This window comes from Scardinius erythrophthalmus, assembly GCF_964197995.2.
Source record: "Scardinius erythrophthalmus genome assembly, chromosome: 5".
Taxonomy (NCBI): Eukaryota; Metazoa; Chordata; class Actinopteri; order Cypriniformes; family Leuciscidae; genus Scardinius; species Scardinius erythrophthalmus.
In genome coordinates, this window is record NC_138225.1 from 31,610,198 (window position 1) to 31,635,170 (window position 24,973).

A 24,973-nucleotide genomic window follows, 5' to 3' on the forward strand; every position below is an offset into this window, starting at 1 on the left:
CCTTACAGTCGTTAAAGGTACAATATGCAAGATTTTCTGCCGCTAGAGGGCGCTACATTCCAAACAACAACAACGGTGTAGCTTGATGACGATGTGGAGCAGCAGGGAACTGTCGTTTTCAACTCCACCGTGGATGTAAATCAGTCAGACGGGAATCGAAAAATCATGTTCATGGATGAGGTAAAGTTCTATTTTTATAAATGTTGCGTTTAATGACATGCTTTTATTTCATTAAAATGAATTAACCACAAGAAAAGTAAGGTTTAATACTAAATTGGCTATCATAGATGTTCTACCAGAAAGACTCAGAGAATAAATACTGTGACAATTATCCATTTATTAACAACCAAGCAAGCAATAAGATTCTTTGGCGTAGGCCCCGTCCGTAGCTCGCAATCTGAGGGTCCGGACTCTACATATCCTGCCTGAAGACCAAGGCAGGGGCGCAGCCGACCCCCTGTGAGGTATGGAAGGGACCATCCTGGTGGTGGTGGGGAGGATGGAGGGAAGGATTTGACTTGGAGGTGGTGGGGAGGATGGTGGCGAATTGGAGCGTCAGCATCTGCGAACTCAAACATGAGTAAGTACCGATCTTTTATACCACAAGTGTTGGAATGTGATTGGATAGATAAAAGGTCAAGTGACGCACCAATTAAGTCTTCCTGGCAGAACTTTATGCTAAAGCTTTCATTTCTACCAGAAAGACTCAGAGAATAAATACTGTGACAATTATCCATTTATTAACAACCAAGCAAGCAATAAGATTCTTTGGCGTAGGCCCCGTCCGTAGCTTGCAATCTGAGGGTCCGGACTCTGCATATCCTGCCTGAAGACCAAGGCAGGGGCGCAGCCGACCCCCAAAATTGGGAGAAGATTTCTTCCACCAGGACGGAGCCTACCCCCCCAAAAAATGGTAAATAACGTGGACCCACCGGTCTTGAGTCCTGGAGTTCCTAAAAAAGTAGAAGAACAGGAATTAACATGGTAAGCGTAAATATGGAAAGCTGCATGCTGATAGCTAACTGGTAAAAGGCCACTTCATGAATAGAACTACTTGAAGTTATAATTTGTAGATGTGTGCTACGCCTGAGCATATAATATCTGCTTCATAAACGTAATGTTTATCCATTGCTGACACATCTAAAATTGTTATATGCTAGACCACAAGGTCGTAGGGCCACGCAGTCTGCTATACCACAGAGACAAAGCCGCAGGGCCACACGGTCTGCTAGACCACAGAGACAAGGCCGCAGGGCCACATGGTCTGCTAGACCACACACAGAGACAAGGCCGCAGGGCCACACGGTCTGCTAGACCACAGAGACAAGGCCGCAGGGCCACATGGTCTGCTAGACCACACACAGAGACAAGGCCGCAGGGCCACACGGTCTGCTAGACCACAGAGACAAGGCCGCAGGGCCACATGGTCTGCTAGACCACAGAGACAAGGCCGCAGGGCCACACGGTCTGCTAGACCACACAGAGACAAGGCCGCAGGGCCACATGGTCTGCTAGACCACACACAGAGACAAGGCCGCAGGGCCACATGGTCTGCTAGACCACAGAGACAAGGCCGCAGGGCCACATGGTCTGCTAGACCACACACAGAGACAAGGCCGCAGGGCCACACGGTCTGCTAGACCACAGAGACAAGGCCGCAGGGCCACATGGTCTGCTAGACCACAGAGACAAGGCCGCAGGGCCACACGGTCTGCTAGACCACACAGAGACAAGGCCGCAGGGCCACATGGTCTTCTAGACCACACACAGAGACAAGGCCGCAGGGCCACACGGTCTGCTAGACCACAGAGACAAGGCCGCAGGGCCACACGGTCTGCTAGACCACACACAGAGACAAGGCCGCAGGGCCACACGGTCTGCTAGACCACACAGAGACAAGGCCGCAGGGCCACACGGTCTGCTAGACCACACACAGAGACAAGGCCGCAGGGCCACATGGTCTGCTAGACCACAGAGACAAGGCCACAGGGCCACACGGTCTGCTAGACCACACACAGAGACAAGGCCGCAGGGCCACACGGTCTGCTAGACCACAGAGACAAAGCCGCAGGGCCATACGGTCTGCTAGACCACAGAGACAAGGCCGCAGGGCCACACGGTCTGTTAGACCACATACATTTTTTTTTTTTATACCACCACCAGTAGATGCATAGGGATTTACCTGGCCATTACTGGAGAGCTTGCTGGGCTTCAAGGATGATTTTTGAATCAGGTCTTATATAAGACTCGAATGCAGAAGAAGACCATCTGCCCAGGATCTTGATGGCTGCAGTAGAGATGCCACGTTCAGCTGCTGTAGTGGCTGCCCCAATCCTGAAGGAATGCCCGATATACTGGGAGGGAGATAGGCTGCAGCTTTTGAGGACAACAACTAGGTGTTTCCTAAACCAGGCTTTAGAGAGGGGTGCTCCGTTAGGGAGGATAAATAGGGGGGAATGCTCTGATGATCTCTGACGAACTTTAAGAAATTTAAGCATAGATGAGAAGGGACAGAAATTGTTGTTAATTTTAGAAATGGTTAGTGTGACTCCAAGACCTTCAGAAACATTCTTAGAGTGCTTGAGAAAAAGTGTAAAGAAATTAGGTGAGAAACATAAATCGGAGAAGGAAAGATCGTGGGCAGGATCAAATTGATTGGTTGCAGAAGTAAATTCCCCCGGACGCATGAACCCGTAAAAAGCAGTTAGAAACACGACTTCTAGTAAAATATTGGTATAGTTGGAAAATAGGCCATTACGGATAGAAGAAATTAGTTTTTGCACTAATGGCAAAGTAAAAGGCAACCGTTTATCTGGAGAATTACTAGAGGATTTACTAAAGCCTTTAAGCAATAGCCGAATGGAAGTAGCAGAGAAAAGACTAGGAAAATCAGGATTAAAATATTTTGCATAAAATTGAATGCCTGCGAGTAATTTGCGAATGGAAGAAGGTTTAAGATTTCATTTTTCAAAATTAAAGACTAGAAAGGAGCAGACAGTCGTGAGCAAAATGGGAAATAAAGGAATCTAAAAGGAAAAGCAAAACATTAAAAAAGAAGACCAAGCGGAAGTGTAAGCTTTATAGGTAGAAGGACCTACTCCTTTACACATATAATGTCTGGCTGACTTAACCAAGTCGTCTAATTTAACACTGCTGCTGATAGGGGAGGGCAAGGTGTGGGATCCGTATTGGCTGAAGGGCAAAGCCGTCTGAAAGTCTGAAAACGAAAACGAGATAATGCATCAGCAATGACATTGGAGTGACCGGGTATATGAGCAGCTTTAATGATAAAATTGAAGATAACTGATTGCCATATTAGGCGTCTCACGAAAGGCATGATCGTCGGGCAAGATGATCTGCCTTTATTAATAATGGCAACGACGGCTTCGTTATCGCAGAACATCATGATGCGTTTCCTTGACCACGCTGGACCCCAAATTAAGCTGGCTATAACTATAGGATAAAGCTCGTAGAGCGCGGAAGAAACTGAGCCAGAAGTAGACTCGGGAAACTCGATTGGCCATTTCTCTGCGAACCATTGTCCTTGAAAGAACCCCCCGAATCCAACGGATGGGGCGGCGTCGGTAAATAGATGTAGGTCTGCTGATGATTCGAAAGCATCATTGTAAAAAAAAGAAATGCCGTTCCAATCATTTAACAGCCGAGTCCAAAATTTTATATCAGACAAACATCCTTCGTCTAACTGAAGCAAATCACTTAGGTCTTGAGTAGAATGAGCCAGTGTAAGCAAACGAGAAATAAAAGCCCTTCCTTGCGGAATTATACTCATGGCAAAATTTAGGTGACCGAGCAGGGAAAGTAACTCACGTTTCGAAACGATGTGTACAGAGGAAAAACTTCCCAGAATGGATCTGATCCTTACGAGCTTTTCATGAGGAAGAGAAGCTTGCATTTTGACCGTATCGAGAGAAATTCCTAGAAATTCGAGCGAAGTAGAGGGGCCCAAAGTTTTTTCTGCAGAGAGAGGAACGCCAACGTCACTGAATACTTGTTTAAGAACATCGAGGACGGAAGAATGAGAATTAGGAAAATCGATCAACAAAAAATCATCAAGCAAATGCAGAACGAAAGGAAGTTTACAGACATTCAACAGGATCCAGTACAAAGCTTCGGAGAGACTGTTGAATATGTGAGGGCTACTTCTGCACCCAAATGTGAGCCTTACGGCGAAATAGAACTTAGAATTCCATTTGACTCCAAAAAGATGCCAGTCAGAAGGGTGGATTGGCATGGTTTTAAAAGCGTCTGTAATGTCAGCCTTAGCTAACCAAGCACCTTGGCCAGCTAACTTGATTAATTGAATGGCATTATCGACCGAGGCATAATGTAGAGAGAAGGGAGTGAGGGGAATACATTCATTGACACTTGCTATGTTAGAGGAATGAGGAGAAGACATATCAAAAATGAGACGTTTTTTGCCAGAATATTTGCGCGTTGCAATGCCGATAGAATTAATCCGAATTGGAGCGTCAGCATCTGCGAACTCAAACATGAGTAAGTACCGATCTTTTATACCACAAGTGTTGGAATGTGATTGGATAGATAAAAGGTCAAGTGACGCACCAATTAAGTCTTCCTGGCAGAACTTTATGCTAAAGCTTTCATTTACTTTATTTGTTTTACGTGTTCTAAACAATTGTTGTAAAAGTACATTCGAACATACCCACATCATTTGCCAAAATACTGATTAATCTTTATGTATAACACATGCTATATGTAACGAAGTTCAGATGTTATGGGAAGGAGGCGGAAACCGGTGAACATTCATGACACATTTTAATGATAAAAATAAAACAAATACAAAACGAAAGTAAAAGACAGCAGCCCCTCACGGACGACTGCTGTCACAATAAAACAAAACACAACACAAGTTCAGGGCTGTCCTCACTCGCTCTTCACTGTCGTCGCTCCTCCTTTATACTTCTGCTCCTCCGTGAGAGATACGAGACCGGTGCGTCGCGCAGGTGTCGCTCATCAGTAATCACGCCACCGGCCTCGTCCAGCTCTCTCACGGCCCTCGGCCTCACCCTGCTCGCCACACTATATTTATTATGACCGCCGCTAGCGTAGCTAGCGAAAGCGGTCATATAGGGATTGTCAAAGTTTTTTTTTTTTTTTTTTTTCGTCACCTTACTGAATTTTTCGTCAACGATACCAGGGACACCGAAACACCGGGGAACATGAAATTTGGTGAGCATGTAGCCCCACTAGACTTCTAAGGAAAAATTTCGTTTGGTCCCCGGGGGCCACTCCCCCCCCGCGCTGGGCCCCCCCAAACCCCAAAAAATGCAGTTTTTCCTAAATAACTACCTGAACCGTGGCACCGAGGATGAAGAAATTTTTATGGTATGTTGGTCTACTAGACTTTTACGGAAAAATTTCGTTTGGTCCCCGGGGGCCACTTCCCCCCCCGCGCTGGGGCCCCCGTAAATTTTTCGTCAACGATACCAGGGACACCGAAGCACCGGGGAACATGAAATTTGGTGGGCATGTAGCCCCACTAGACTTCTAAGGAAAAATTTCGTTTGGTCCCCGGGGGCCACTCCCCCCCCGCGCTGGGCCCCCCCAAACCCCAAAAAATGCAGTTTTTCCTAAATAACTACCTGAACCGTGGCACCGAGGATGAAGAAATTTTTATGGTATGTTGGTCTACTAGACTTTTACGGAAAAATTTCGTTTGGTCCCCGGGGGCCACTTCCCCCCCCGCGCTGGGGCCGCCGTAAATGTTTCGTCAACGATACCAGGGACACCGAAGCACCGGGGAACATGAAATTTGGTGGGCATGTAGCCCCACTAGACTTCTAAGGAAAAATTTCGTTTGGTCCCCGGGGGCCACTCCCCCCCGCGCTGGGCCCCCCCAAACCCCAAAAAATGCAGTTTTTCCTAAATAACTACCTGAACCGTGGCACCGAGGATGAAGACATTTTTATGGTATGTTGGTCTACTAGACTTTTATGGAAAAATTTCGTTTGGTCCCCGGGGGCCACTCCCCCCCCCCCCCCGCACTGGGGCCCCCGTAAATTTTTCGTCAACGATACCAGGGACACCGAAGCACCGGGGAACATGAAATTTGGTGGGCATGTAGCCCCACTACACTTCTACGGAAAAATTTCGTTTGGTCCCCGGGGGCCACTCCCCTCCCACGCTGGGCCCCCCCAAACCCCAAAAAATGCAGTTTTTCCTAAATAACTACCTGAACCGTGGCACCGAGGATGAAGAAATTTTTATGGTATGTTGGTCTACTAGACTTTTACGGAAAAATTTCGTTTGGTCCCCGGGGGCCACTTCCCCCCCGCGCTGGGGCCCCCGTAAATTTTTCGTCAACGATACCAGGGACACCGAAGCACCGGGGAACATGAAATTTGGTGGGCATGTAGCCCCACTACACTTCTACGGAAAAATTTCGTTTGGTCCCCGGGGGCCACTCCCCCCCCCGCGCTGGGCCCCCCCAAACCCAAAAAAATGCAGTTTTTCCTAAATAACTACCTGAACAGTGGCACCGAGGATGAAGAAATTTTTATGGTATGTTGGTCTTAAGGGCCCACATCAACCTAGCCCATAATCGATTGTCAAAGTTTTTTTTTTTTTTTTTCGTCATCTACTGAATTTTTTCATCAACGATACCAGGGACACCGAAACACCGGGGAACATGAAATTTGGTGGGCATGTAGCCCCACTAGACTTTTACGGAAAAATTTCGTTTGGTCCCCGGGGGCCACTCCCCCCCCGCACTGGGCCCCCCCAAACCCAAAAAATGCAGTTTTTCCTAAATAACTACCTGAACCGTGGCACCGAGGATGAAGAAATTTTTATGGTATGTTGCTCATTTTCCTTTTCTGAAGTTGGCAACCCCAACTGTCACACACACACATGCAGGAATACAAACAAACGCAAGCATGCACACACACTGACATCCACACGCACAGACACACACCCATACACACACATACAAATCCACATGCACAGACACACACACACAAACACACACGCACACACACATGTACGCACGCATACTTACACACACACACACACACACACACACAGACAGACACACACATACATAAACAAACACACATACACACACACAGACAGACATGCACATACTACTACTTTTTTTAGGTATATACATAAACACGCAATACAGCCAAATTGCTCCACGTCATTTATTTTTGTGGAAAGCCAGTGCAGGCCTGAGCGGCGGTCATATTTTGTACCGCCATGCGGTACATCTAGTTTACATGGCCATAAACACCAGACGTGATAAACAATGTCAATAAACTAAACACAAACCTAAAGCAATAATACCCGTACGTTGACGTTTACGTTTATGGGACTTGTCTTTGTCGACAGAACGAGCTGCAGTCGGTAAAGAATAATTGTGTTCCATAACGACTGCACGAAACCAGCTAACGTTTGTTGCTTGATAGACGCTACAACTACAACTTCCGCATTTGTCCAGGACTCCACGCAGTACGAGCGGAAACCGAGGGTAATGTGGATATGACGCCATTGACTGGCGACTCCCAGCTCACCCCTGCTCACACGCCCTGTTTCCTTGGTTAAAATCACAATTTTCTCACGATTTAAAAATAGTTGGAAACATTTGGGATATTGTAAGTAATCAACTTAACAAAAAATATAACACTGGCCTTGTTATTTTGGGATATACAGTATTAATGCAAAAATCTTACATATTGTACCTTTAAGTGTGTCCTCAGCCAAACTTTCATTAGAGTACTAGTACACTATAGACCAGAGGTCGGCAAGTAAGTTTGGCATTAGGCCCCCCCCCCAAAAAAATCGCCAGTAGATGGCGGGCCAATACATACTGTAGTCAAAGGGTAATTTAAGAAATGAATTGATGAAAAATGCAACTAGAATTGCAGACTGTTACAGTGTCTTTTGTTGGAAGTAGCTGTTACTCCTTTAGGACAGTCATTAACAAAAAGCCACATTTGTGTGGTGGTGTCCGGGTTTTACACAGGATTAATTAATAAAGCAGTAGTAACACGTAACCTGGCAAGTATCTTCATTCACCAACTTGCAACACAGACCGCCTTTCTAAAACACACATAAATAAAGTGTTACTCTAACTTATTGTAATAATTATTTGACGTTGCTTACTTTTACACTCAGCATTATTCCGTGGCATCCTCATGTACTAAACTGCATTTTTTTTTATTGTTTGCTTGCTGGAGGTAGGCTACACTATTACGCCATGTGTGGAATGATGTTAACATTTAAGCTAGCTGGTGAGAGAAAATGGCACTATCAAAAAGTCTAAAGAGGAAAGTTGACAGCGAAAATAGGGCATAGACTTCAAAGAAGAATGGAAAGACAACTATGCGTTCATCCTACCTAGTTTTGTGAATGCAAAGCCAGTGTGTCTTATCTGCAACAAAGCGATCCACAGACTCTTTTGAATGTCTTTCAGAACTTTTCAAATTAAAAGCTCTCAATTCATCTCAAAATAAAACATTGCTGCAAAAACTTTCTCGTACTTTTATTTTGAAGGCAAAATCACTAAAGATGAAGTGATGGTGAGTAGCTGTTGCTGTCATGACAGATCTATTTCACAACCAGCCGCTATCAAAATAATCTTGCTACGGGTGCGCATGTTGCCGACCACTGCTATAGACTGTTAGGTTAGGGCTAAGTGTTAAGGTTTGAGTTAGTAGAATAAGTTGACCTGTAGTTGCAAAGTTACTTATAGTCAGTAAAATGTCTGTTGGAGGACCATCAAAATAGTGTTAGCAGGTATTAAGTAGACAGTCTACTATAATGAGAGTTAGTTGACATGTAGAGGCAAATGTACTTAGTTAGTAGAATGTCTAGTGTTCCCATTATTATTATTATTATTTTGTCATCTACTTTTAACTTTCTTTTTTACTCAGGTGTACAGTATTTACTCCACTCAGTAAAATCTGAATTCAAAAATCTGACAAAATATCCAGAGCATGATTTTGACTCACAAGAAAGAGTTTGTGATGATTTTTCAAGTGTTAATCAGACCAGAGCCTCTCCCTGAAAACCCACTCTGAGTAGATGAACACAAACCTTTCATAGTAGGGTTGAAGATGGACCCCTCCTAGTACTGTTGCTGATGACTTCTTGGAAATAACGCATTACATGGGCCATTGAGTCTTCAATAAATCAGCAATAAGTGTGAATGACTTTAATTACATCCACAAGGCAACATACAAACATGTCTTATTTTGGGAGGGGTGCTGTTGAATGATCAGTGACAAATTGTTATTGTCTTTCCTATACACAGTGGTGGTTGCTTTAAGACCGCATGGGCTTCCCCGAAAATGTCTAAATCTCAAAAAAGACTCTGTCACTGACGCATATTGAGTGTATTTTGCATTGAAATTGATTATTGGTCTTTTAATCACTGTAGGAGCCTAACTTATCTTAGTGGTGACTTAGTAAACTGAAACAGTGATGTGCATTGTGGACAGTAATTTAAAGCACCACTGTACACAGAGTGCTTGGAAATAGGCAAACAATTAATGAAAGTCTTTTGTGGCTTGTAAGTCATTTGAGCTTGGTGAGTTATTGGCCTTTTTGAGAAGCAGCTTTTAGGTGCAATACCACAGATGTGCATAGAAAACATAAATATAGAAATATGCTTCCCCACGAAAATCACTGTTTTTCAACACTCACCAGCCACTGTATTAGGTACACCTATTCAACCTCATGTTAACACAAATATCTAATCAGCCAATCACATGGCAGCAACTCAGTGAATTTAGCCATGTAGACATGGGCTGTTCCTCAATTCTAAGAACGCAAAGAATGGACTTGCATTTCCATTTCATGCCAGGCCACTTTGAAAGGACGAACTCGGAAGGACACGAGGACACAGAGCACATCTTTGTGAGAATTGAGATGTGCTGTGATCTTGTTGCTCAATGGACCGTTCAGCAAATATTAGGCAGTGGGACAGCACCATCCATTGCACAATAAATAAGACATAATATCACAGATGTCATAACCTATTCAAAATATTAGCAAATTTATTATAAGGTGGCGTAGTTACACATTACTACATGTACTTACTATAGTAACAATAGTAAATTATGCACAACTACAAGTAACTAACCCTAAACCAAACCCTGATCCTAACCATAACTCTAAGTACATGTAGTTAATTAATATTACTCAGTACTTAAGAATAAAATAACTGTCACCTTAAAATAAAGTGCAACCCAAGTATTTACTTTCATTATTATCATTAGATTTTTATTTTATTTTACTTGAGTATTTGCGTAAATGAGTATGTATAATTAATGTTACGCTTTGTTATGATTATTTTAAATATGCAAATTAACAAAAAGTACCCCCACCCCCCACATGTTTAAAGTCCAAAGAGGTAAAAAAAGAAGCAAAAGCTAAATAAGACAACTTGTCTGTTATTTGTCATATTTTTGAGGGAATGTGAAGCTACTTCTGAGTCATTTTAGGAATCAAGGTGGACCTTAATGTCCTGGAAACACTTTTAGTGTCCTGGAAATTAGTTCCATGAGCTCAGTGAAACATCTTCATGTGAAATACTTGATGTAATGCTCAAAGTACATACACACAGCCCTGACAAAATACAACAATTGGATCTTTGTGCTGGTCATGAAAAGAAAACGTGTTTACCATGTTCTCACATTTTCAAAATCATTAATGCACATGGTTTTAGTCTACTGACATGGAGTTGTCTCAAATTTTCCCCAAATTACTGGTCCCTTAGGAACAAATGACGTTCTCCTAAAGTCCACTCATCGGTTATAGTCAGTGTTTTAATCTTAATTGTCTGAATGGCAAGTTTCCTATAGACCCACTCGCACACATTGGCTCCAGAACCAGATAATTCTTTTCCTTAGCCAAATTTAAGTGAATGTAATGGTTGTCACCCCTGCATTTGTGGAATGTTAGATCAACTGCTTCTCTGGAAGGGTGTCAAAGCCTGAATTGGAGGTCACAGGCAGAATGGTGTCAGTGGAGTCACTAGGGTTATCTCAGGTCACCAATCTCTTAAATCACAAAACGATGTTCCTCACAGTACAAGCTGCTGTAAATGAACCGAGGACACTTTGGCTAACCCTTGCTTCACCCATTAGTTCTTATAAATGATACTTCAAATAATTATTATAATAATAATTATATATAGGTAGGAGGTAGGATTCTACTAGCATCTTGGAGATGTTGCTACAGTTCTTCTGGATTTAGTCTTTCTCAAAGTCTGTTTCTTTATGTAATTACAGATGATGGTGAGGTCAGATCTCTGTGTGGAGCACAGGCTGTTGCCAGACTCCTTGTGCATACAAAATTCTCACTGGATTATTACAATTCATTTGACAAATTTGTGGCTAGAGGTTTCAGATTTTTTTTTTTTAAATGAAGACACTCAAATTTTGGTGAACAAAAATGCAAAATGGTGAACAGTCTTACATTATTTATTTAACTTACATAGTTCTTATATACAGTAAATGTAATGTGTTATTTTAGATTGTAATACAGATTTATGTCTTGCCAATGGGTTAAATCATTTCTATAGCTCAAGACCTTATTCTCCTGTGTCCACCCATAACAAAGAAAACCTCTTAATTACCCCTTAATTACTTTACGGCCACATTGACAGAAGCAAACAGGACATTCCTACAAGTGTGAGCTGTAAGACAGACGTGACCAGACAGAGACAGTGAACACAGGTTCACAAGTACTTGTCAATGTAAGGAAAACACTGTATGTAGTGTTGATTTGTGATGATCAATGTGGACTACGAACAAAGATACAGAAGTCAAATGCAATGGATTTGCGCTTAACAAATCGAGTGATACTAGTTAATAAATATAGGGTCCTGCATCTGTAATGAAAATGAATCCACTTTCTGAGGCTATTATTAAATGTTATTAACGGATTAAAGGGATAGTTCACCCAAAAATGAAAATGCTGTTATCATTTACTCTCCCTCATGTTGTTCCAAACCTGTATGATTTCCTTTCTTCTGCTGAACACAAAAGAAGATATTTTAAAGAAGGTTGGTAATTAAACAGTTGCTGGTCCCCATTGACTTCCATAGTATTTTTTTTTTCCTACTATGGAAGTCAATGGGGTCCATCAGTCGTTTGGTTACCAACTTTCTTCAAAATATCTTCTTTTGTGTTCAGCAGAAGAAAGAAAGTCATACAGGTTTCGAACAACATGAGGGTGAGTAAATGAGGACAGCATTTTCATTTTTGGGTGAACTATCCCTTTAAAATAGCTCTGATTATTCTCAGTGCAAATTATAATAAAACTTAATGAGATTCAAAAATTATAAATTACATTAGATATACTGTACAACAGCTTCAAGAAGTAAAGGTTTGATCAGTATAACTTTATAATTATATACATTTTTGAATGTCTGGCTTCCCCTTACTTTTAAATAATGTAACACTTTGACCACTTTTTTTTTTCTCTCTCAAGCAAAATGCAGAATCTTGAATACATATTGTGAGCTTTCTTTGGTATTGATCCAAAGTAGCACTATTGAATGCAATTAAAGTATTGTTGTAATTTTGGCATTATTCAAACATTTTTAATTTAAGGCTGATTCAATGAAACTAACTACTGCTAACTACTCTGAATTTAGTGTAAGTATAATATAGTGTATTTTAAAATTTGCTATGGGGGCTTCTCTTAAATTGAGACCTTTTACACCAAAAAACGATAACCATAGTTTTAGATAACCAAGTTTAACCATGACATTTAAAAAAAAAAAAATGCATTAACAATTTAAGATAGCAGAATCCACACTACAACTATAACACAATATTGTTTATATCAGTTTCAGAATTTTTCAGCTGATGAACAGAAAAACATTGACAGCCAATCAAAATGCATCAGACTTTACATTCAAAACATTGGTGTGGATGCTAGTTATTTTTATAGTTTATTCTTGGTGTGAACGGACCTTTATTCCTATAAATTCCTATAAATTCCAGCACTAAGGGCCCAGTATATGCATTTAAGATCCAATATGTGACCCTGGATCACAAAACCAGTCTTATGTTGCACGGGTATATTTGTGGCAATAGCCAACAAAACATTATATGGGTCAAAATTATAGATTTTTCTTTTATGCCAAAAATCATTAGGATATTAAGTAAAGATCATGTTCCAAGAAGATATTTTGTAAATTTCCCACCTTAAATATATAAAACTTTTATTTTTGTGAATGGATGCAGCACTATCGCTAATAGAAATGGACAACTTTAAAGGCGATTTTCTCAATATTTCGATTTTTCTTTACCCTCAGATTCCAGATTTTCAAATACTTGTATCTCGGCCAAATATTGTCCTATCCTAACAAACCATACATCAATGGAAAGATTATGTATTCAGCTTTTTTAAAATTACACATAAGACTGGTTTTGTGGTCCAGGGTCACATATGTGCTAGTAGATTTGAAAAAAGTCAAAGGTCACTTTATGTCTGATTTACGTTCAGTGGGAATAATGCAATAAACACTGTTTTGTTTCACCCTTCCAACACACTAACAACAACTAACACTCATTCTGGCCTACTATATCTACTTTATTTTACACTCAATATCCCAACTGCTTCAGTGATTTACAGATGTTGTGGCTACATGTGCTCGTTGTGATGTAGTTCCTGTTTTCCACAGACAGGACAGCACAAATGATCCCCCTCTTCTCCATCTCCCAACTTTCTATTCCCTTAATGTGCTTAGGAAATTGTAATTTGGAGCTAACAGAGCATTACTGACAGACCTGTTCAGAGTTAAATCTGCCACACTCTGTGAACCTTGAGGAGAATGTTTAAGACAGGATCAACACAGTTGTAGTTTGTAATTATTGTTTTTGCATTTATGCCTTATACAGTTGATCTGCTTTTCCAAAGACCATGTTTCCCTAACAGAAGTCATGTGATTATGCGGCATGTCTGGACACAAACAGGTGAGGGTTGTTGGGGAAAGTGACAGATCATGCATTTTGTTATACCTGTGTTATGTAGCTTGTATGGATCAGTGAGGGTTACAAATGTTCCAAAAGTATCCAGTGAATGAAAAGACAATTTCTAGCTGTGGTCCTTTGATTTATCATCTAGTTTGAGCTAATATTCCATACCTTTATGATGCACTGTTTGAAAAACCGATCAACCTGTAAGACCTGAGTCATCTGACTGAGAATCAGCAATATGTCTGGGTGATATGACGAAAAAAGGATATTGTCATTGTGTCTTGGAAATAAGGCCATAATTGCCAGTGTATAACATTAAAAGACACCTTTAGATAATCAAATATTATCAACAACTTACCATTCTGACCCAATATAGCTGTTCTTATACAGTTTATTTTTATATCTTGATAATTGTAATATGAAATGAGTCTGATTACTTGGAAAGGTCATGCAAGTCCAAAACATTTTTAGCACTGTAGATAGTATTGCTTTTTGGGAAATGTGCTGTATGTTAGGTGATTTTAAGTCAAAAGTAATGAGTAGACATCCATCTGTCAGCAAGACGTATAAAGATTCTTTCTCACACAGGCATGTCCATTTCTAGTCATTTGAAGTAAATGGAAGTGAGTGGTTGAAGCACTGACCCATGTGGTGAGGGTATGGGTGAGGAGTGTGAGCTTTTCCAGCTGAAAATGAGATCCGTTATCTTGGAAGGAAGGAAGCCAGAAAAGCACCGACCTGGAAATGCACCTCTCAACCAGTTTAGAGATTAAAAGTTTGTGGTAGGAATTATGAAGTGCTATCTGTAAAAACTGTGATTAGTGTCTATATCTAAATGATGCTGCAATCTTCCACATTCTGTCCACTTTGAATTTGTGTGTATCTAACACTGTACTAAATAGGAGAAGCAATGGTTAGTTGTCACAAGGTCTATTATCTCAGTTATTGGTTTTGAGTCCAATTATGCAAAATGTGTTTTCTCTCTAATAGGGGTTTTGCATGATGTTGGTGTCAAAGACCTTGTTCAAAACCATATTAACTTAGATTGTGTGTGTGTGTGTGTGGGAATATATTGATTACATTATTAACATTATTTGATAGCCTATCCGTTTGGTAATCAAATGAACAATAAAATGAAGTGAAATGAAGGTGGATTTTATTTGAAAGGTTGAACTGTGCTCTCATGGTAGTTTGATAAATGCACTTCTGCAAATTAATTACAAATCTAAACAAAGCATTAAAGTCCATATCAAAGTGATTTATATTAAGCGCTGTCATTTACTGCAGCGTGAACTTTACTCAAAGTTCAGCGAGTCACTTTATAACCTTTTAAATATCCGCTTGATTTCTCTTATCACCCAGTGCTGTAAGTAGCGCGGCCTGGCTCTCCCCCGTGAGGAGGGGTAACTCTCTGTTGCAGCGCAAGAAGCGCAATATGATGTGATCCACCAAATAATTGTTGAGATCAAATTAATACGGGAACAATTCATGGCTGGGTGTGTGTTAACATAAATGATGACTTGGGGAACATTAACCTGGATGTTTTACTTGGCACAAGACCTTATCCTTTTATCACTCATTTAAGCTATCTGACATAGCCTAATTTATTTGAGCTGATTAAACTGCTAACGAGATGTTTGTTTGCTTTTTTCTTTGTTTGTTTGTTTTTACCACGAGCCACAATAGACTTAGTGAAAGTTTGCAAAAGTTTAAATTTTATTGTTATTTTTTAATTTCTATTTGAGGCAAACGTTTTATTTGCTCAACATAGGCTAAATCAATTTCACTGCTAATATTATCAAGGTATCATATATTTCCTTAAGTGCTCTGCACCTCGGAGTGAATAGGGAAAAGTGACACTTTCTTTTCGTTCGTATTTAGTTGTTAATTTTATTGTGTGTATGCGTGTGTGTGTGTGCGCGCGCACGCGCGCGCCCGCCCTCTCTTGTCTTGGAGTCAATTGGGGCACCTGTGACGCGCGTCCTAGTCACTTTCCCCGCACCTCCCTTCTAGGTGGTGTCCACTCACTTTTTTTCGGGTGGGCTGTGAGCCCCTCCTCTAAATCCCCTAAAGTTATTTAGAGTGTAAAATGGATTTGAATTTGCTGTTAGCGTTCACATATTGTGTCCGGACCACATCAAGCAACACACGGTCAAAGAAAGAGATTTAAACTGATACAAGGACACGTGTGGAGGTTTCATGTGGACTCATTGTGAACTGGGATTAAATAACATTTATTTTCGTTTGGAATTATAAGTTTCGGGAAAGGTACAGTATTTCATTCATTTTTCTTTTTTCTTTTTATTAATTTATGACTGTGTCTTCAGTCAGAGTGTCAGTTATTAATTGCTTAACTTATGCAGTCGATAACGATACATAATATGGTTAAATTTGAATCAGAAGATAATTTAAATGACTAGATGTGATTTTTAACGAATATTTTCAACATTCTAATGATTATTATCATAATTTATTTTTGTTGTTTAAATAATTATGTTTTACAACATTCCAAGTGGATATATGGAGTAAATAATATGCTACAATATTTTAACTTACGTCGCACAAAAGTATAGCCAACTCAAATTCCCCATGACCTCACGCAGTGTAGAACACAGAAGTAAAATTATCCAAAAAAGAACAATTGAACTGAAATAGTAGTACTACCAAAAGACTCCTTAACAGTTCTCATCTCTGATGCTGACCGTAGGCTATATCAAAGGGCGTGACTAATAGGTTCCAGCTCCGTTATGCCAGGGCCAGGACATGTCTGAATCTCTATTTACATATATTCTAGTATTTAACTATTAGACATTAACAATTGACATCTAATCTAATTATTATAGAGTGAGGAACTTCCAGGTGCAGTAGGCTACATTTGTGAAATACAAGAGCGCGCAGACATAGCGCATGCGTGAAAGAAGCGATGGTCTCTGATCTCAGAGTTTTTGGATGACATTGAGAATTGTAATTCATGAATCGGTTAGTTTCTTTATAAATACAGTTTTGTATTGCCGCGATTGAGTCTAGTAGCCTATAGCCTAAGGATTATTTTGCCACAGTGCCGGTAGAAAATGTGCACAATAGAAAATTGTAGTGGGCTAAAGCAAACTTTTTTGTGTTCATGCTATGTCACATTTGTTTACATTCATTTTTGTCACAATTTCTGCGATTTTTACTCGATTTTATGAGATTCTAGGTTAATGAAATTCAGAGTGACCAAAAGTGTGATGACTTCATCACTGCACGTTTTTACCACTTTGATTTATCCTTAAACGTGGAGGCGGCAATTAAACTAGGCTAATTGCGCAATTTTAAGCTGCTGACTTTTTTTTACATTTTTTAATTATCCCCACACTGTATGAGATCAAACGAAAGGAAAACAAATGCATGAAGTCAGTAGCCTACCTATTTAAAGAAACAATAAAACAAATCTTAATTTTCACCTACATCTTCTTTTAACTTTCACAGTAGTAAGCTATATTTTGATTATATCCTATATCTAATCTAAGAATGGCTGTTTTACGAGCCCAACATTTGTAGTGGTGCGGTGGCAAAAGTTTTTGCCTCACCCCCCGCAGGGGATTATAACAACTGAATACTCAATTCCGCCACCCACCCTCTGAGAGGAAACACTCTGTATGACCACCGTATCGCCAGTCAGATGAGTAACGCCGTTCAGCAAATGCGAGTCTTAATAGATAGCAAATGTCTCAGTCATTCAGCTCAGTTTACTACTAAACTTTAGTGACTTATCAAATCAATGATTCAATGATTCTTCTCTTCACCTCCTAGCCATAAAGATGTTGCTAAATATAAGACACATATTGTGGTTGATCTGCATATACCAAACAACGACTGGACCAGGTAAGCTTTTCATTTATTTATTTATTTTTTACATCTTTTATATTTCAAAAGTATTTATCTGGTGAACTTAAGAGTGGAAATTGAATTTATTCATGCAAGACTGGCGTTTACATGTGTCTAAATGAATGTAGGCATGCTTTTCTTTTTTGTGCTGTTTTAAGGGCTAATTAGATTTTATTTCTTGCAACAAAAATCAACTTAAAGGGATAGTTCACCCAAAAAGTTGTTATTTTTTTGTCACCATTTACTCACCCTCATGCTGTTCCAAACCCGTATGAGTTTCTTGTTGAACACAAAAGAAGATGAAACAATGTTGGTAACCATACAGTTCCATAGTATTTTTTATTTCTACTATGGAAGTAAATGGGTGCCATCAACAGTCTGGATACCAACATTCTTTAAAATATCTGTTTGTGTTCAAGAGAGGAAAGAAACTCTTTGGAAGGCTTGGAACAACTTGAGGGTAAGAAATGATACAATTTTAATTTTAGCTTTTAGCTAGAAATTGTAAAATTCATTTAAATGCATCTCCTGAATTGGTCAAACTGTTGTGGAGCAGACCCTGCATTCCCACAAACTGGTGTCCCCTAGCTGCCACTAATGGTTTACTTCCAGGCACCTATACCTTTTAATTAGGAACTTCTTGTAGTCTGGTGCAAACAGATGGCTTGACTTCATCACTCTGAGAGGCCATGCTCACACACGGTGGTGTGTTACCCTCAGGGGTAATCCCACCTGTCCGAAGCATTTCTCACATTGTTGGTCCGAGTATATAGTGATTTTCTGACAGTTACGATCCTTTCAACGTCCCCTGTTCAAGGTTATCTGTCCTTCTACAGGAAAATAGTCTCTGGAATACTTACCCTTAGGCTTCACAGAGGCAGTACAATAATTCTTAGCTCAATTATCATAAACATTGTGAGGCATGATTTCCTGTGCTTTGCGGTGGATGCAGCTGTGTGTATACTTCTCATGCCTTTCATTCTCTCAGTCTCTAGCACATTATTGGTGATGCGTCCCGTCAGCGGCTTGTTGTCCGGGAAAGTGACCCTTCCATGTTCCTTCTCCATCATCCCAACTGTTGGACCTAGAAACAGAAATGCCTCCGGAACAGATTACCTGCGCATCAAGTGGACAAAAATTGAGGGGGGTGTGGAGTCGACTGTTCTTGTCACCCAAAATGGCGTCATAAAGATTGGTTCGGGGTACAGGAGTCGTGTATCTGTGCAGAGTCACCCGGAAGACATTGGCGATGCTTCTCTAACTATGGTGAAGCTCCGGGCAAGTGATGCTGGAACATACCGCTGTGAAGTAATGTTTGGGATTGAGGACACGCAAGACACAGTTAGTTTAAATGTTGATGGTAAGATTGTTTTAACACCTTTGTCTTCTCGCTTTCTCTTAAGTTTGAAAGATTTTTAAGATGCCAATGTTGTATCTGAAGCACATATGCTGCCAATATGGGAAATTCCTTAAAACTATTTGATCAATGACAGTCATAACCAAAGTAAATTATAGATAAATGAAAGTTCAGTCTTTTAAGTGGAACTGTTAATGGGAGAAAACCCACAAGCACAGATTATCTAAATTGTTGAGGGATTTTAAGGTTGTTTCGGCTCCTCCCAGATTATAGTTACAGCGTAAAAAGTGAAATGCACTCCAATAAACTTTGCCTCTCTTAATGTCTTCCCTCTGCTTGGATACACTGTAATGCACATTGACACTGGGATGCATCTTGTATGGGATGATTTATGCACAGGCCATGTGAAAGGATGGGATGGGTCAGCCCTGAACTGCTTTGGCTCTAGAATCGCAGCACCACCCTGCTCTCAGCAAAGACACACTGCCATTTTAATTAGATCCATTACTCATTTAATTTGAATTTGTTTCAAAGCAACAATTATGGGGGTGGATGGAATGTCCCCTCGTTCAAATGAATGTCCCAACACTGCTAGCTTTATTAATTTGTTTATAAGCAACTTGCAGACCTCTTCAGGACTAAAGCAGTTTGTATTAGTCTTTAAATTGATGGCTGTCACTGACAACAATGGCAGTAATACAATATGCCCCTATTTAATGAAACTGTTAATGGATGGAATGGTCTTTGTTTGGAGATGTTCATTTTTGTTTATTTTATTTGTTCTTTTGAACAGGCGTGGTGTTTCACTACAGGTCAAGGGTAAGCAGATACATTCTGAACTATGCACAAGCTGTACAGACCTGCAGTGATGTCGGAGCCACCATTGCTACAGCAGAACAGCTGAGAGCTGCTTATGAGGATGGATTTGACCAGTGTGATGCTGGCTGGATTGCAGATCAAACAGTGAGGTTAGAAGCAACACACACACACACGCGCACGCACGCACGCACGCACGAACGCACACACGCACGCGCGTGTGCGCGCACACACACACACACACACACACACACACACACACACACACACACACACACACACACGACCTGCACTTCTATATTCTCTACTGGCAATCTCAGTAATAAGTTCTAAACAATATGTCAACATGTTGATACAAAAAGGAAATTGCAAAAGCTAAACAAATGATAATTGTGTACTATTTTTCAGTCATGAGAAACCTGTCTCTCTGTGTGGATTGTTTCTATCTGTAGATATCCAATCACTAGACCAAGGCCTGGCTGCTTTGGAAATCTGCCTGGAAAACCTGGTGTCAGGTCTTATGGCAAACGCAGGCCCACGGAGACCTTCGACGTGTTCTGCTATGTGGATAAGCTTGAGGGTAAGAGTTTAGTATTCTGTTATTTCTTACAACTTATTTCTTTTCAAAAATAGAATAAAATAAAACTTCTTGACAAGGCCAACAGTCCTGCGGTAATGTGAAAGAGCTGTAGTTTATCTGTTATATTAGCTCTATGCTGACATATTTCATGTGGTTTTAAACTGCGGTTATGACCAAAAATGAATATCAACCATATTGGCAATGAACATCTGTGGTATTAAACATTGAAGTGGAAGCTCTCTTATTTCAATTCAAATCTGAGTTTCTTTTCAATCCCAAGTCTAATGTGAACATAAACTTGTTTTGCCGAATGTACATCAGCTTATCAGAACATCCTGTCAGTAGTTTTATTGGTAACTTTTTACAATAAGGTTCATTAGTTAACATTAGTTAACTACCTTAGGTAACTTGAACTATTAATGAACAATACTTCTACAGCATTAATTAATCTTATTTAATGTTAATTTCAACATTTACTAATACATTATTAAAATCGAAGGTTGTATTTGTTAACATTAGTTAATGCACTGTGAACTAACATGAACAAACATTGAACAGCTGGATTTTTATTAACTAACATTAACAAAGATTAAAGGAGAACTCCGGTCAATTTTAACATTGAGCTCATTTTTTTGTACATTTGGAGTGCTGTCAATACAAAGAACAACGACAAAAATCGGTGTTGCCTACACCGTGTTATCCTCTTTTTAAAATTTGCACCCTGTTGACTTCAATGGGGCAAGTACTAAACCTGCTTTTAGCCTCTTAACATCCTTGATGTGTCATTACAAGTGCACAGAAAATGTGAGTGATTCCTTCTGAGTGAACACGAGTGAATCTGACTGCAGTAGATGTGAAAGATATGTATAAAAATGATGTTATTTAAGCCAGCGCAAATACCTGTGCTTACATCCTGTTTGTCGGTTGAAGTCCAAAGTAGTCGATTGCCGAGTTCACGCGCATAGGTTTAGATACCTATGATCACGCGCGTGATCTCGGCAATCGATTACTTTGACATTACTTACAATTAATCACTCACATTTTCTGTGCACTTGTAATGACACATCAAGGATGTTAAGAGGCTAAAAGCAGGTTTAGTACTTGCCCCATTGAAGTCAACAGGGTGCAAATTTTAAAAATAGAATAACTCGGTGTAGGCAACACCGATTTTTGTCGTTGTTCTTTGTATTGACAGCACTCCAAATGTACAAAAAAATTAGCTCAATGTTAAAATTGACCGGAATTCTCCTTTAATAAATACTGTAACAAATGTATTGCTCAATGTTAGGTCATGTAACATTAACTAATGTTAACTAATGAAACTTATTGTAAAGTGTTACCGTTTTATAGTTTGCATGATAGTATTCTTTTAAAAATTACATACATGTATTTAAAGTAACTTACTAATAATGATGAGAATTTGTTGTTTGTAGAAGATTCTAGTTCTTTCAAAAGCCAGAATGACCAAGAAATAACAAGATTTTTTTTTTTTTTCATATCTTGTCAGGAGACTTAATACTGAGTGCATTATTCAGTTTAGTGTTGTGACAAAGACATGGAAAACGACTAACATCAAAAAGAGCAAATGGAAAATGGATTCATAAAATGAACACCCTGTTGTATACTGTGGTGTTTAATATGTCTCATTCCCTCACGAAAGAAGATTTGGGAATGTCTTTACTGTTCTGCTGTAAATTACTTGGACGTCATGAAAACCTCAGTTCTAGCTTTTGACAGCAACACCCAAGGCTGCACGAAAACAACTCCCCCTCGTTTTTATTTTCATCCTATTCACTACAGCATTTGCTTGAATATTTTTATTTTATAAAGTTATTTAATTTATTTGCGTTTGTCATATTATTCAGGGTATTCCCCCTCCTCCCAGATCCAAGATCTGGGTTTTGATTCATTGACTGGCACTTTGGATTGTATGTGTTAGCAAGACTTTAATAATGATAATTATTTAACATGTAAGCTGTTTTTATGACAAACTCAAAATGCAGCTAATTTCAGATATATAATGTTTCTTTCATGTTTTTACTCCAGGCAAAGTTTACTTTGCGCCCACAATGCAAAAGATGACCTTTGCTGAGGCCAAGGCGGAGTGTGAAAGCATGAATGCAGAGCTGGCCTCACCTGGTCAACTCCACGCTGCCTGGAGACAGGGCCTCGACCGATGCGATTATGGATGGCTGTCTGACGGCAGTGCCCGCCACCCTGTCTCCGTACCCAGAAGTCAGTGTGGTGGTGGCCTGCTGGGTGTCCGCACCTTGTACCGCTACCGAAATCAAACAGGCTTCCCGGATCCCAGCATGAGGCTAGGAGCATACTGTTTCAAAGGTAAAGACTTTTCACTGAGCTCATGAAGTGTTTATGGTGTAATAAACGAACACCTGAATGGTTGCAAGAACAGCCACTTTACCAGCTGCTTTGACGTCATTTCTCACAGCAGGCATAAAATTGAAGCCCTTACCCCATTACACACGTAAACTTGAGCTCCAGACTTGAAGGCCTCTTAACGGCAGTAAATCAAAGCAGAATATTAGTTAGAGTGCACCGCTTTTTGTTAATTGAGGTTCTTTTAGGTTTAGACGCAGAGAATGGAAAAGTTTACATGAGAGTAGCTCATTCTCCAGTGATTCACTGACCTCACTCACTGCATCCTGGGTTGCCGCCCGTTTCTAAGGAAACCACACTGGGCTTGGTTAACAAGAGGGTTTAAACACCCAGAGGTCCGTTATGCCACTGTAGTGCTTCATGGCTAAATGGCAGATGCTTGTCAGACTTTGCTTTGTGGTGTTGTAGGTACTGAGACTTCAGAAAGACTTGATGTTCTCATTGGCCAAGATGAGATGACCTCATAAGAACACTATTATGCAACCAGGGGCATCATTCTCAAAAGATAAACAGCACTGAGAAGCTAGTCTAGAGCTAACTAGTCTAACGACTCTGAGCAGCTATTTTCAATGCTGGTAGGGATGCAAGATATATAATTGGTATTATGGTATGACTGTTATTAGAGATTTATTTATTTATTTAGCAGCCAGTACTGGATATTTAAATTGTAATATTACAATTTATTTTTCCAGTTTTTACATTTCAATGACCTGTCATCAAATGCTAACCTAAAGTTAATCTTTAAAAACTCTAATAATTTAAAAACACTGGTAAATGTAAATCTCAAAATTAATCTCCATTTTTCATATTGTGCATTACAATGGTTTGATGCCCAATTTCACTCGTAGCATTTCAAAACATTTTATTATCAGCCATCGATTATCGATCTTGACATAACAATAATAATTTTAGCAGTACTAGCCAGAGTTTTTAAAAATAGTGCATCCATACTATCAGCTGATATCTGCTTGAAAAGGCAAAAACCAAAATCTCCCAAATTATTTATCAAGATTATAGATCAACAATAAAATCTGACGACAATGGAATTATAGACTGTCCTACTTTAGCTCAATTCTTGATTAAAAAAATCATGCACGTCTAGTTAATGCATATACAACTGTCTCTGAAAGGTAAGGATTCCTTTCTTTGAGTCACCATTAAAAGAATAGTTCACCCAAAAATGAAAATTCTGTCATCATTTACTCACCCTCAAGTTGTTCCAACCATGTCTGAAATTCTTTCCTTTCCTGAACTCAAAATAACATATTTTGAAAAATATCGTAACCAAACAGTTAATGGGCCCTATTGATTTCCTATTTTTCCCATACCATGAAAGTCATTGGGGCTCAACAACTGTTCTATCAACAGATTTGGAACAACTTGAGGGTGAGTAAATGATGATCCCTTTAATGTTTATCTAAGCCATTCGTCAAAGAACATTGTTGGCCAGATTTACTAAACAGGGCAAATTAGCGTGAGAACGCAATTCCAAAAAAATGTGCCGATGGGAGTGGAAAGTTGTGCGTGTGATCTACTGATGACATTGACATGCAAATTAAAGAACACAGCCGGATCATTTCCGTAATGACCAACGCAATCTACCAAGAGCAACGCAAATGGTTTAAGTGTCTGGTTTAAGACATACTTTTGGGGCGTTAAATAATGGTGCAAATACCAGTAAACTGTCTAGCGCAAACCACAGTAATACCATAGTGGCATTATTAATTTAAATACTCTCCTCCCATAAATTTTGCGTCTGAATGGGAAACTCCTACAAATGCATATGCAAAAGGTCAGCCGTAAAAATAACCATGTCCACGCCTTTTCAGCGCAAATTTTTTCACTGCGTGTCTTTAGTATATCCTGAGAGTAGTTTAATGCCAAAAGAGAGTTTGCGCTGGAGCAAGCTGTAAGTAAATCTTGCCTTTTGTTGCATAATACAGAGCTAATACCTTTTCTGTAATACCTTTTTCAGATGCA

At 39.9% G+C, this 24,973-nt stretch overlaps 1 protein-coding gene across 1 annotated transcript in view; it reads left to right on the plus strand.

Annotated features, from left to right (window-relative positions):
- Positions 1-17,727: 17,727 nt before the first annotated feature.
- Positions 17,728-24,973, plus strand: part of vcana (versican a) — a 53,867-nt gene continuing 46,621 nt past the window's right edge. Inside the window, exons 1-5 of the mRNA XM_081365886.1 lie at positions 17,728-17,840; positions 18,832-19,203; positions 19,994-20,168; positions 20,469-20,596; positions 22,643-22,936. Of these exons, the coding sequence (XP_081222012.1) occupies positions 17,777-17,840; positions 18,832-19,203; positions 19,994-20,168; positions 20,469-20,596; positions 22,643-22,936 (1,033 nt within the window). The 5' untranslated portion in view covers positions 17,728-17,776. The remainder of the gene's footprint in view (positions 17,841-18,831; positions 19,204-19,993; positions 20,169-20,468; positions 20,597-22,642; positions 22,937-24,973) is intronic.